A 13,327-nucleotide genomic window follows, 5' to 3' on the forward strand; every position below is an offset into this window, starting at 1 on the left:
TCCTTGTGTTTCTGGAGTTTTCATTTCTTCTTCCGGCAGCATTTTCGGCCAGTCAGGGAACAGCGGCCTATCTCTTCCTCCTTTGGAAGGCAGCCAATCAGAGCACACCGGCCGCTTCTTATTTTGCAATAATACTTTCGTAACCCGCTTATGATGCCGCCATTGCCTGCAGGAAAGAAACGGAGCACATGGGAAGGTTTCAGGAAGGCCGTGGTGCAAGTCCAAGGCTTTTGGAATCCCTCTAATAAGTTATCTGGTGCCATTTTTTATTCTTTTATGTCTTTTTCCTTTTTCTCTACCATCTGGAGTAAAGAAGAAGGTGGGCTAGCTACTAACAATGTGTCTGTGGGTTCGGCTCAGCTGAGAAAGTGGCGTGACCGTGGCAGCCCCCTTGTGAACTGACCCCTGGGAGGCAGGGGCCGCGATGGTCCCCTGGGCCCTTAAGAGGCCGAAAGACTGTACCTCCAACTGCTAAGCTAATAAAAGGGAATCTGTGCTTCTGTCCTCAGATTAAGTTCACTTTTCTTGTTGGTATTAAAGATGTTGGTTAGATTAATACCTGTTGGCATTAAATGATGTCACTTTCTTCCTGTCTCATGAACAGATATAACAATTCTCCCATGGAGGGATGGTTTGTGAGCCGATTAGTCTCTTAAGAGTGAATCAGAAGGGATGGAGACCCTGCTTTGAGGTTCTTGATGATCTTTGTCAAGAAAAACAAAAACTGGTAATGTCTAGTTCCCAGACAATAAATCTACTTTATCTAAAATTCCCAAATGAATGAAGAGGGCTGACTCTGAATGACAAATTCTCAATCCATTCAGCCCTCTCCTTTCCCAGCGCATCTTACCTGGAACAGGCAGCAAGAACAAGAAGAGCAGCACAAAGAGAAGGTAGTAGAGCCTCATGGCTGGCTGGCTTCCCAGCTGAGACTGGACAGGACGATGTGCTCACTCACTTTATAAAGGCTCCAGGTCCACAGCCATAGGGAGAAGCATTCAGCAGCGGCAATTCCTGTAATATTACAGTGATGACAATATGACGTATTTCCTGATGCTTCATGCCAAGATTCCTTACAAAGCAGACCACGCCCATCCCCCCCAGGAGTTAATTACAAACCTAAGGTAGATTCAGAGCTTGATGTGAACACAGGGCTATTCTGATGTCTCTGAGCTCTGGGTGCTCCTGTAGGGCTGGCTCATGTCTGGCTGTCTGAGACGGAAAGACCTGCCCACTTCTGGATGCAGTCCTGGGGCGTATAGCTGGAAGCTCACCTGTGCCCACTGTGGTCCTCCTAAGCTTTTGCCTTCTTCCTGACAAAGCCTGAGCCCCACCAGTCCAAGGCTGGTGTATTCAAAATCTAGGTGTACACTGGGGCTGGGTCACACCCTGAGCCTGCATGGATACGCCCAAAATGGGATCAGCTTTTAAGTAGTGTGGGAAGGGAGGGAAAATGGGCTGCATTCCAGAGACCCTGCCCTGTGTCCTTGGCTTGTGATGGAGTGCGACATCTCAGGTCAAACACAGCTTACACTTCGCTGCGTTCTGAAAACCACCAAATTCGTGAGTCAGGACGGTGTCTCATTTTCCCTCATCAGAGAGAGATGGATGATGTAATTTATAGGCTGGTATTTCCTCACTGATGGTGTCACTCTCTCTACAAAAGAGGGGCTTCGGAAGATATATTTACAACACCCGGTTACAGCTAGCTCGTGACATACAAGGAAGTTGAGGATTGGGGATTTCCACTAGATACAGATTCAATGTTTAGGAAGCCAACTGCCTTTTAAAAAAATTATTAGGCTTAATTAAATGTTATGGAATCTAACAAGGGGGTTATACTCGAGAGGTTATTTTCTTGGAAGCTGAAGTCCCCATGGCGGTGGTTGGCTATTACTTTGTATAAAAGCAGTTGTAACGGATCCACCAGGGTTCTGGGGTGAACCCCAGGGTCTAGGACTGTAGGTTCAGACTCCTGTTGTACCTATTGGATTCTGTAAGCAAACTCTGAACTCCTACCATAGATAAAGTACCATGGGCTTTGGGTAGGTGAGGGGATAGAAAGGTGAAATACAGAGGGCCCAGTTCTGCCTCTTTCTCTCAGGGAACTCCCATGTAGACTGACACAGAGCCAAATCAGCCATAGAGAATGGATTTTGACAAAGGGCTGTAATAGGGGTTCAAGTACAGGGCTATGGAAATGCAGAAGAAATGTAATTCATACAGAAAGGCAAGTCTGAATCAAAGGTTTAAGAAGAATTTGAAATTATAGACACTTCATATCTTTAAAACCTAACTTTCCTCATCAGTTCAGGATATGAGACAAAGTAGACATTTTTATTTTAATCAATTAACTGAACTATAGATGATGTATAATATTATATGTTACAGGTGTACAACATTGAGATTCATGCTTTTTAAACTATAACATAGTGGCTATACTCCCCATGTTGTACAATATTTCTTTGTAGCTTATTTTATACATAATAGTTTGCAGCTCTTACTCCCCCACACCTATGTTGCCCTCTGCTCTTCCTCACCACAATGGTAGCCACTAGTTTGTTCCTTATGTCTGTGAGTCTTCTTTTTTTATTTGGTTATATTTACTAGTTTGTTACATTTTTTAGACTCCATGTATACCCAATTTCATACATACTTTGTCTTCCTCTGTCTGACTTATTTCACTGAGCATAATATCTTCCAGTCCATTCATATTGCTGCGAAAGGCAAAGCTCCATTATTCTGTATGACTGAGTACTATTCCATTATATACAAATGCTACGTCTCCTTTGTCTATTCATGGACACTTACGTGGCTTCCATGTCTTGGCTCTTGTAAGTAAAGCTATAACAAACACTGGGTGCATGTATCTTCTCAAATAGCGCTTTTAGTTTTTTGAATATGTACCCAGATGGGTCATATGGCATTTATGTTTTGAGTTTTTTGAGAAACCTCCATCCCATTTTCCATGGTGGCTGCACCAATTTGCAGTCCCAAGTGCAGACACATTTAAATACGGAAGGAGGTAAGTGTGGGGCCGGCGGGGTCTCGTACCTGGTCTCACATGAGATAAAAGAGAGGGTGGCTGGGGTGCTGTAGAGAGTTAGAACCAGCGCTCAGCCCAGGCTCAGGGCTGGCATCCCTGGAGCTCTGATTACCTGCAACGATGTACTTTTCTTGGAGACCAGACCTCCACGTGAACCCTGAGTCTAACCTGTCCCTTCAAAGACAGGAGGCCTTTTTACAGCAACACGACTGTTTAATCAGAGGTTCTCTGGGAGTGGAAGGCACATTTTCTTGTCAGCTGATTTGGAAGGTGGGTGCTGGGGAGCGGGCTATAGCTGTGGTACCTGCCCCACTCACAGAATGAATTTTGAGGAACATTTCTGTATATTAAGATGTTTATAAAAGTTGGGTGAAACTTTTTGTGGTGAAAATTCACAGAGCAGAAGAGTGAGACTGTTCTTCACTTCTCTACCCTGGGGAACCACTGCTAACTCTGGTTTGCCTCCTATTTGTCTTATTGAACCATTTTATGTGTCACAAACACTTCTGGCCTCTCAGTTAATAGGTGCATATTTACTGTTGAATAATTAATACATACCTATGAGTCTGACATCAACAGGAACTGAGGCCATGCCCCAGGCCCAGGGTCTTGAGTCACTGGGCTCAGAGATGCAGACCTTCCCAACCCTCCTGCAGGACCCACTGGGTTTTTTCCTGGTGACTCTGAGCCAGCATTTTTTAAAATTTGATGTTGATTAGGTTGAGAGAGGATAGACTTATTTTCTCTCAGGTCAGACTTCTCCTAATGTCCCCTAATCCTTTTTTTTGTTTGTTTTTAACTCTGTTTTTAAAATCTGGAGCAGAGTTTTGGTTGATCAAAGTTTTTGGTCCAACAGAAACAGACTCACAGACTTAGAGAACAAACATATGGTTGCCAGGGGGAAGGATGGGGGAGGGATGGTGGGGGAGTTTAGGATGGACATGTACACACTGCTCTATATAAAATGGATAACCAAGAAGGTTCTACTGTATATCACAGGAACTCTGCTGTATGTTATGTAGCATAACATAACACATGGATGGGAGGGGAGTTTGGGGGAGAATGGATACCTATATACGTATGACTGAGTCCCTTTGCTGTTCACCTGAAATTATCACAACAATCGACTATATTCCAATATAAAATTAAAAGTTTAATTAAAAAAAAAGTTTGGGGCCCAAAGGCAATACCATGTAATTCTCAGTGCTATCATTTATTATCTGGATTTACTTGAATAAGTTTCATAAACTCTTTGACCATCTATACCTCAACAATAAAGTACAGAGAGTAATAAATGTCCTATTTAGTCCACAGGGAAAGCCCTATGAGTTAATGATATGAAATTGACTTGTAAACTGCAAATTACCACTTGGCCCATTTATCACCCATGTGGCCCTGGGGAGAAATGACCAGTGAGGACTGGTGAGCAATAGCAAGACAGCTTAAAGACTGTGGCATGGGCTCCTCACAAGGGAGCTAGGACTTCCCTTCTTTATCTTAATACAGTCTAAGTGGGACTCAGCCAGTCTCCTCTGCAGCTGTTTAAAATTTATCATGACCACTACTATTTAAGGTTTATCAGCAAAGATAAGTATTAGCCCAGTTTTGCAGATGAAGAAACTGAGGTTCAGAGAGGTTGAGTGACTTTCCCTGGGCCACCCAGCTAGTTAATGGCAGTGTTGTAGGGAACTACATACATTTCCCATGCACTCCTGCCTCCAGGCACCATGTTGATTTGCCAAAGGGAGACACTGGTAGAAAATGAGAAGGCAGGAACTGGTAAGAAGCCAAGGTAATCGTCTTCCTGAGCTTCTGAAGGCATCTCCTCTGTGCTTCCAGTTTCGGCCAGAATGCTGCTTCATCCAAGGGCCTGGCTTTCATTAGGGACATTCACTGCGACCCCAGCTTCTGTGGCGTGCTCCCTGTCTCAGGCTCTGGGAAGGTTACCTCCTTTCTCCCTCTGTCCCTCTGGTCCCAGGGATAGTAGTGTCTTTATGCTATTGCAAAAAAATTTTTTGGCCACAACATGTGGCTTGTGGGATATTAGTTCCTGAATCAGGTATTGAACCCAAGCCTGGGGAAGTGAGAGCTCAGAGTCCTAAGCCCTGGACCACCAGAGACTTCCTGCTGTTGCAAATTATGAGGTGACTCACCATACATTTATTTCATTTCTCAGCTCTCATATCACCACTATAACCAATTGCCTAATTGCCGGGAGAAATATCAATAACCTCAGATATGCAGATGACACCACCCTTATGGCAGAAAGTGAAGAGGAACTCAAAAGCCTCTTGATGAAAGTGAAAGAGGAGAGTGAAAAAGTTGGCTTAAAGCTCAACATTCAGAAAACGAAGATCATGGCATCTGGTCCCATCACTTCATGGGAAATAGATGGGGAAACAGTGGAAACAGTGTCAGACTTTATTTTTCTGGGCTCCAAAATCACTGCAGATGGTGACTGCAGCCATGAAATTACTTTTACTTTATGCTTATTCCTTGGAAGAAAAGTTATGACCAACCTAGATAGTATATTCAAAAGCAGAGACATTACTTTGCCGACTAAAGTCCATCTAGTCAAGGCTATGGTTTTTCCTGTGGTCATGTATGGATGTGAGAGTTGGACTGTGAAGAAGGCTGAGCACTGAAGAATTGATGCTTTTGAACTGTGGTGTTGGAGAAGACTCTTGAGAGTCCCTTGGACTGCAAGGAGATCCAACCAGTCCATTCTGAAGGAGATCAGCCCTGGGATTCCTTTGGAAGGAATGATGCTAAAGCTGAAACTCCAGTACTTTGGCCACCTCATGTGAAGAGTTGACTCATTGGAAAAGACTCTGATGCTGGGAGGGATTGGGAGCAGGAGGAGAAGGGGACGACCGAGGATGAGATGGCTGGATGGCATCACTGATTCGATGGACGTGAGTCTGAGTGAACTCTGGGAGATGGTGATGGACAGGGAGGTCTGGAGTGCTGCGATTCACGGGGTCGCAAAGAGTCGGACATGACTGAGCGACTGAACTGAACTGAACAAACTCCTCCCTTTTTAGGTCCTTATATTTACTTCAGTTTCTCATATTTTCTTCAGTTGTTGGATTTTGACTATCTTCTAAGACCACAGGGCTTCCCTTGTGGCTCAGATAGTAGAGAATCTGCCTGCAATTAGGGAGACCCAGGTTTGATCCCTGGGTCAGGAAGATCTCCTGGAGAAGGAAATGGCTATGCACTCCAGTATTCTTGCCTGGAGAATCCCATGGACAGAGGAGCCTGATGGGCTACAGTCCATAGCATTGCAGAGTTGGATCAAAGCCATGCTCTAAATCATAGCAATATTAAAGTTCTATTCATTCTTCCCCTTGTGGTGGCAATACTATGTTGTTGATAGCTAGATGACACTTGGCTACACTCTCCCTCCTATCTACTTTATCAGCATCTTAAGATTCAGCATCCAGTGGGAGATTCAAGACAATGATATGGAGTTGCCAGTTGCTACCAACTTACTGTGGTCCTTTGTTAAAGCATCTCAAAATTGTGTGCTTCCTGTTGTAGGTATGTATGTGAGGCAGGTTCTAGAAATCCAATTTATCACTGTTATTTTAGCTTAATTCAGTTCAGTTCAGTTCAGTTGCTCAGTTGTGTTCGACTTGAATAGAAACTTGAGAAAGAAGATGTACACACAATATTGTAAAGCAACTATCATCCAAATAAAAAATAAATTTTAAAAAAGATGTAAAGATGGCCAAATAGGCATTGAAAAGATGCTCAATATCATTAATCATCAGGGGAATTACATTTCCAAAATAAGATGCTACTTTATACTCATTCAGTTCAGTTCAGTTCAGTCACTCAGTCGTGTCCGACTCTTTGCGACCCCATGAATCGCAGCACTCCAAACCTCCCTGTCCATCACCAACTCCCGGAGTTCACTCAGACTCACGTCCATCAAATCAGTGATGCCATCCAGCCGTCTCATCCTCTGTCGTCCCCTTCTCCTCCTGCTTCCAATCCCTCCCAGCATCAGAGTCTTTTCCATGAGTCAACTCTTCACATGAGGTGGCCAAAGTACTGGAGTTTCAGCTTTAGCATCATTCCTTCCAAAGGAATCCCAGGGCTGATCTCCTTCAGAATGGACTGGTTGGATCTCCTTGCAGTCCAAGGGACTCTCAAGAGTCTTCTCCAACACCGCAGTTCAAAAGCATCAATTCTTCAGCGCTCAACCTCCTTCACAGTCCAACTCTCACATCCATACATGACCACAGGAAAAACCATAGCCTTGTCTAGATGGACCTTAGTCGGCAAAGTAATGTCTCTGCTTTTGAATATGCTATCTAGGTTGGTCATAACTTTTCTTCCAAGGAGTAAGCATCTTTTAATTTCATGGCTGCAGTCACCATCTGCAGTGATTTTGGAGCCCAGAAAAATATAGTCTGACACTGTTTCCACTGTTTCCCCATCTATTTCCCATGAAGTGGTGGGACCGGATGCCATGATCTTCGTTTTCTGAATGTTGGGCTTAAGCCAACTTTTTCACTCTCCTCTTTCACTTTCATCAAGAGGCTTTTTAACTCCTCTTCACTTTCTGCCATAAGGGTGTTGTCATCTGCATATCTGAGGTTATTGATATTTCTCCTGGCAATCTTGATTCCAGCTTGTGTTTCTTCCAGTCCAGTGTTTCTCATGATGTACTCTGCATAGAAGGTAAATAAGCAGGGTGACAGTATACAGCCTTGATGGACTCCTTTTCCTATTTGGAACCAGTCTGTTGTTCCATGTCCAGTTCTAACTGTTGTTTCCTGACCTGCATACAGATTTCTCAAGAGGCAGGTCAGGTGGTCCGGTATTCCCATCTCTCTCAGAATTTTCCACAGTTTATTGTGATTCACACAGTCAAAGGCTTTGGCATAGTCAATAAAGCAGAAATAGATGTTTTTCTGGAACTCTCTTGCTTTTTCCATGATCCAACAGATATTGGCAATTTGATCTCTGGTTCCTCTGCCTTTTCTAAAACCAGCTGGAACATCAGGGAGTTCACAGTTCATGTGTTGCTGAAGTCTGGCTTGGAGAATTTTGAGCATTATTCTACTAGCATGTGAGATGAGTGCAATTGTGCAGTAATTTGAGCATTCTTTGGCATTGCCTTTCTTTGTTATTGGAATGAAAACTGACCTTTTCCAGTCCTGTGGCCACTGCTGAGTTTTCCAAACTTTTTCTCCAAAAGAATCTAAGGAAGAAAACAGGAGAAACAAAACCTTTCCTTAACTATGTAATCATAGACTGCCTTTTGGGCTTCCCAGTTGGTGCAGTGGTAAAGAGTCTGCTTGCAAATGCAGGAGATGTAAGAGACTCGGGTTCAATCCCTGGGTCAGGAAGATTCTCCACTGAAGGAAATGGCCACCCATTCCAGTATTCTTTTCTGGGAAATCCCATCGACAGAGGAGCCTGGCGGACTACAGTCCACTGGGTCACAAAGAGTCAGACACGACTGAGAATGCAAGGACGTATAGACACCTTTTACTTCTGAAGGAATGGCAAACTGTAGGTGCTTGGTCTGGGGCCGTCTATGGAGGTATTTAGTTTTGTTAGTAGATTTGGCTTCTGTGCAGGTTGAAAAATCTGCTTAGCACTTTGTCCCATCCCCCTGCTTTATGCATTAATATATCTGCCTATCTCCCAAAGGCATCTGAACTGTTATTCCTGCTTTAAAAGATATTGTCTTCCCTTCAAATTCACACCAGAGAACTACAGTTCAACATGGGGAAGTGGACCCAGTGAGAATAGGCTGTATCTCACACTACTCGACTGAGCTGTTAGTCTCCACCAAACCCCCTGGGTGTGGGCTATTATTTTATATCTTCAGACAGCAAGTATTCTTGGCATTCTTGCATATTCCAGGCATGAGTAAACATTGTTCACCCTCTGAGAGTCTTGAAAATACTCTTGAACTGTGAACATTTTATTTGACATTTTGCTTCATCCACAGTACCAAAAAAAAAAAAAGAGGAAAGATCAATAGAAGGTGAAGGGAGGAAGTAAAAAGAAAAAACAAGTGTGGGAGTGAGGGATGCCTGGATCACCGTTGAGTCATGGACTCGTGATCTGGTTGATGAGGCTGAGCAGAATCAGAGACACACTGTAGTCCTCAGGAGCCAGGGCACATGTGGGGAAACATTGAGCAAGTCAGGGAACAGTCAACAGTCTATTGTGGCCAGGTGGACAGCATGGGGACAAGCCTGCCTTGATTCGGAAGACAAGGGGACCGCGAAAAGAATTCATGATGATGTAGATCTAAGATATAACTTATCCAACATGCTGAGGTCACCCAAATCTACCTCCACAGCCACCATGTCTGACCTTCATACAGGTATCCCCTGCTCCTCTGAACATGGACCACCATAAGCCAGCCAGATCCACTGATTCCTCACCACTGCCTTGATGATGAACTATCTTCAGGATTTTACTCATGGGTCCAGCAGACACAGAGATACTTGTTAGATTTGAGAAATGGCAAATAAACTAGCAAAGTGATTCCATGTCCATAGTCTGCATCAACTCTGCATAGAGAGCTCCTCTTAGGTGCTACTCGAGTCACAAGTCCAAATCCTCTCAAATTACCCTAACTGACTTTGCTTCAAGTGAAAACTGTGTTTACTTGAAATTGCCTAAGAATATTACAAGAAGAAAAAATGAGAGCCATTGCATAGGGGTGTCCTGCCTCTCAGGACAGAAGAGGCAGAAGCTTGTTTTGTCTCCATTATCCAACTTCCCAGAGTGGTCTATACCACTATATATTCCCTCAACCTATTGATCCTAAATTTATTGCTTTCTGCATCTGTTTCAAGAAATTCATCAAAGGCACCCTTTCCAAGTTCAACAGTGACCTTGGCATCACCAATCCAATGGTTTCTTTGTCTGTAATCATTTAACTAGATCTTTTTTCAACATGTGATTTGTGGGACTATGTTCAATTTTGAAACCTGTCCCTCTACTTCAATTCAACATCCAGAAAATGTTGTGTATAGTTAATCCTGGGTGTTTTTTGGAAGGAATGATGCTAAAGCTGAAACTCCAGTACTTTGGCCACCTCATGGGAAGAGTTGACTCATTGGAAAAGACTCTGATGCTGGGAGGGATTGAGGGCAGGAGGAGAAGGGGACGACTGAAGATGAGATGGCTGGATGGCATCACCAACTAGATGGACGTGAGTCTGAGTGAACTCTGGGAGTTGGTGATGGACAGGGAGGCCTGGCATGCTGCAATTCATGGGGTCGCAGAGTCGGACATGACTGAGCGACTGAACTGAACTGAATGTATATTAGGACCTTGGGACATGATGACTTAAAAGATAAAAGACATACACTTTTCATATCTGCTCTCCTTTGATTGTTGCCTTTGATTCATTATGGGATTTTTCTTTTTTCTATTCTCTAAGCTTCTAAAGGGCTTCCCTGGTGGCTCAGACTGCAAAGATTCCACCTGTAATGCAGGAGACCTGGGTTCGATCCCTGGGTTGGAAAGAACCGCTGAAGAAGGGCATGGCAACCCACTCCAGTGGCTCAGAGGGTAAAACGTCTGCCTGCAATGTGGGAGACCCGGGTTCAATCCCTGGGTCAGGAAGATCCCCTGGAGAAGGAAATGGCAACCCACTCCAGTACTCTTGCTTGGAAAATCCCATGGATGGAGGAGCCTGGTAGGCTACAGTCCATGGGGTCGCAAAGAGTCGGACACGACTGAACGACTTCATTTTCACTTTTCCGTGGACAGAGGAGCCTGGTGGGCTACAGTGCTTGGGGTTGCAAAGAGTCAGACATGACTGAACAACTAACACTTTCACTTTCAAGCCCCTAGAAGAGAGTATCTTCAAGAATTTATCATTATCATATGATGATAATAATGATGAGCACCATTATGATAGCTGACATTTGCTGAGCACAGACATTTTTTGTGCCAGACACTCTACTGAGCAGTCTATATGCATTTATTTCATGTGAATCATGCAATAATTCAATAAGGTTAATATAATTATCTGCATTCACAGATGAGGAAGCCACAACATAGAGAGGCTAGATAAGGTACCCCGTCATCTTTATATATTGAATATTAAAATTTTACTTCCTCTTACTGCTGCCCGTAATCCCTGGGATGTGGGTTGTCTATGTCTCTACACAGATAGCTTCCATCTTTATCACTACTCTGGACCACTCTCTCAATTTTCTGATCTTTACATCTTTTTAAAGAGCACTGCCACCTGGGACCCTATCATCACCTCAGCATGTAACCTTCCATCATCTTGGCTTTTCAATTGCTTGGCAATAGAAGATGGAAATTAAAGTCTTTCTGATTCTTCTCTTTTCCCAGTTATTCAAATGCAATCTGTGTGTCCAGTCCATTCATTCCACACTTGTTTGCATAATCTATTAATACAAAACCCAGACTAAATGCCAACTCTTCACGATGCTGACCGCCCTGGCTGAAAGTGCTTGCTCCCTACTTTGCATTCATGCAGGGCATATTTTGTAGCACACTTGGAGCTACTGCCAAACTCCTTAGTAAATGGCATATCCTATCACTATTTGTGGACCTTTCTTATCACCTTTAACAGACAGTGCCTTTTTATTTGTGTCCTTGTGTTAATGAGAAAGTACATACTCATGTCCTACATTGCCTTCATCCTTTGAATAATTTGAGGTATTTTCAACCAAGAAACTTAGGAAAAATCTATTACAAAGGATAAATAATACCAGAAGAGTTAGGAAATAGAGAATATCAGCAGGTAATGCAAAGTCAACAAAGGATTTACTAAGGACAACAATCCAAACAAGTTTATGTTTTAGCAAACAAAATTTATAGCAAATATAATACAGGATAGAGGATTATTAGGCTAAAAGTCAGGAAACCAAGAGCTGAACTGAGGACTGTTTATTTACCCCCAAAAACAATGGGATAGAGAGACAGACTTGAGAGTGAGAAGCACCTAGAAGGTAAAATCTGAAGTTGGTACGACTGAGGATGAAAGAAGGAATTAGGAGTGAGACAAAGCAGACTCGGGAGACCACCAGTGTTCTGCACAGGGGACAGGTAAACGGTATTGTCATCAACATGGAGAGACGGTCAAGGTGGTAACTCCCGGTGGGCCTGAAGGAAAACACGCTCTGGAGAGAAAGCCAGACTGGAGATGTGACACCTTTAACAAGCTCCAGCTTGTTGAGGAATCTGAAGGCTTAGTAGTGATGTGGCGCAGTGTGCATTTTTCCAGAGTCTAAAATCACACCCAACAAGGTGGGGCTACTCTCCCGAGTCCTGAGGGCAAAATTGAGGGCAGGACCTCAAAAATTCATGTAAGTCTCCCGAAAGACTTCCTCCTACCCATCTGACAGCAATGTTTTCATTCCAAGTAGAGTGAAATGTGCAGGACGCCTTACTTTCTGTTTATACTTTGATACTTTAATCAGATTTTTTGCATTTCACCCTCAGCCCCAGTGAAAACTCACCTGGCAGCGACTCTTGCCACTAGCCTGCCCAGTCTGCTGGCTGCTTCCTTGAGCAGGAATTCTGGGCTACAGGTGGCTTTTAGTAAAAAGACATGTAGTGAACTCATTAATGGGTAGGGACTCGGGGAGGAAGGGAGGGAACCTCAGGGAAAACTTTTGAAAACATAGGGCTTTTGCCACTAGTATATGAGAACTGAAACTTGAAATGAACCTATTGGCTGGCTGTTGCTAAAACAAGCTATGGGAAACCATCTAAGACTTTACACATAATGATCGGCACCTACTGAACTGTTATGTACTTAGCACTGTAATTGGTGCTATAATGCCCTTTTTGCAATTAAAAAAAAGAAGTGTGAAGTCAGTGTTACAATCTGGATTTTAAGAATAAGAAAATTAAGGCTGAAAGAAATGAAGGAAGTTGGTAAAATTCAAGTTTGGAGTTCAGGCCCATTAGGGTCATGGGCCTGCGTGCTGTCAGGTCTGACGTTTTGTGACCCCATGGACTGTAACCCTCCAGGCTCCTCTGGGATTCTCCAGACAAGAAGACTGGAGAGCGTTGCCATTTCCTTCTCCAGGAGATCTTCCCTACCCAGGAATATGAACCCGAGTCTTCTACATCTCCTACATTGCAGGTGGATCCTTCACCCACTGAGCCACCTGGGAAGCCCCATTAGGGTCACAGAGAATGCTAAATATCTACTTTACTACTTGAGATCATTACAACTATGTTTTGTACCCATCTTTTTGTCAAAGGTTTTGGGAGTGGGGTTTCCCAACGGAAGGGTGAATGACCGATGTG

General features: G+C 43.6%; 1 protein-coding gene across 1 annotated transcript; it reads right to left on the reverse strand.

Moving 5' to 3' along the window:
* Window positions 1–20: 20 nt before the first annotated feature.
* On the reverse strand, window positions 21–908 carry LOC138079137 (beta-defensin 103A-like). Its single transcript, XM_068971983.1, has 2 exons — window positions 851–908; window positions 21–166 (listed from the first exon to the last, which is right to left on the reverse strand). Exons 1-2 carry the CDS (start codon window positions 906–908, stop codon window positions 21–23), a joined length of 204 nt encoding a protein of 67 aa, XP_068828084.1.
* Between the last annotated feature and the right edge of the window lie 12,419 nt (window positions 909–13,327).

This window comes from Capricornis sumatraensis, chromosome 4, assembly GCF_032405125.1.
Source record: "Capricornis sumatraensis isolate serow.1 chromosome 4, serow.2, whole genome shotgun sequence".
NCBI lineage: Eukaryota > Metazoa > Chordata > Mammalia > Artiodactyla > Bovidae > Capricornis > Capricornis sumatraensis.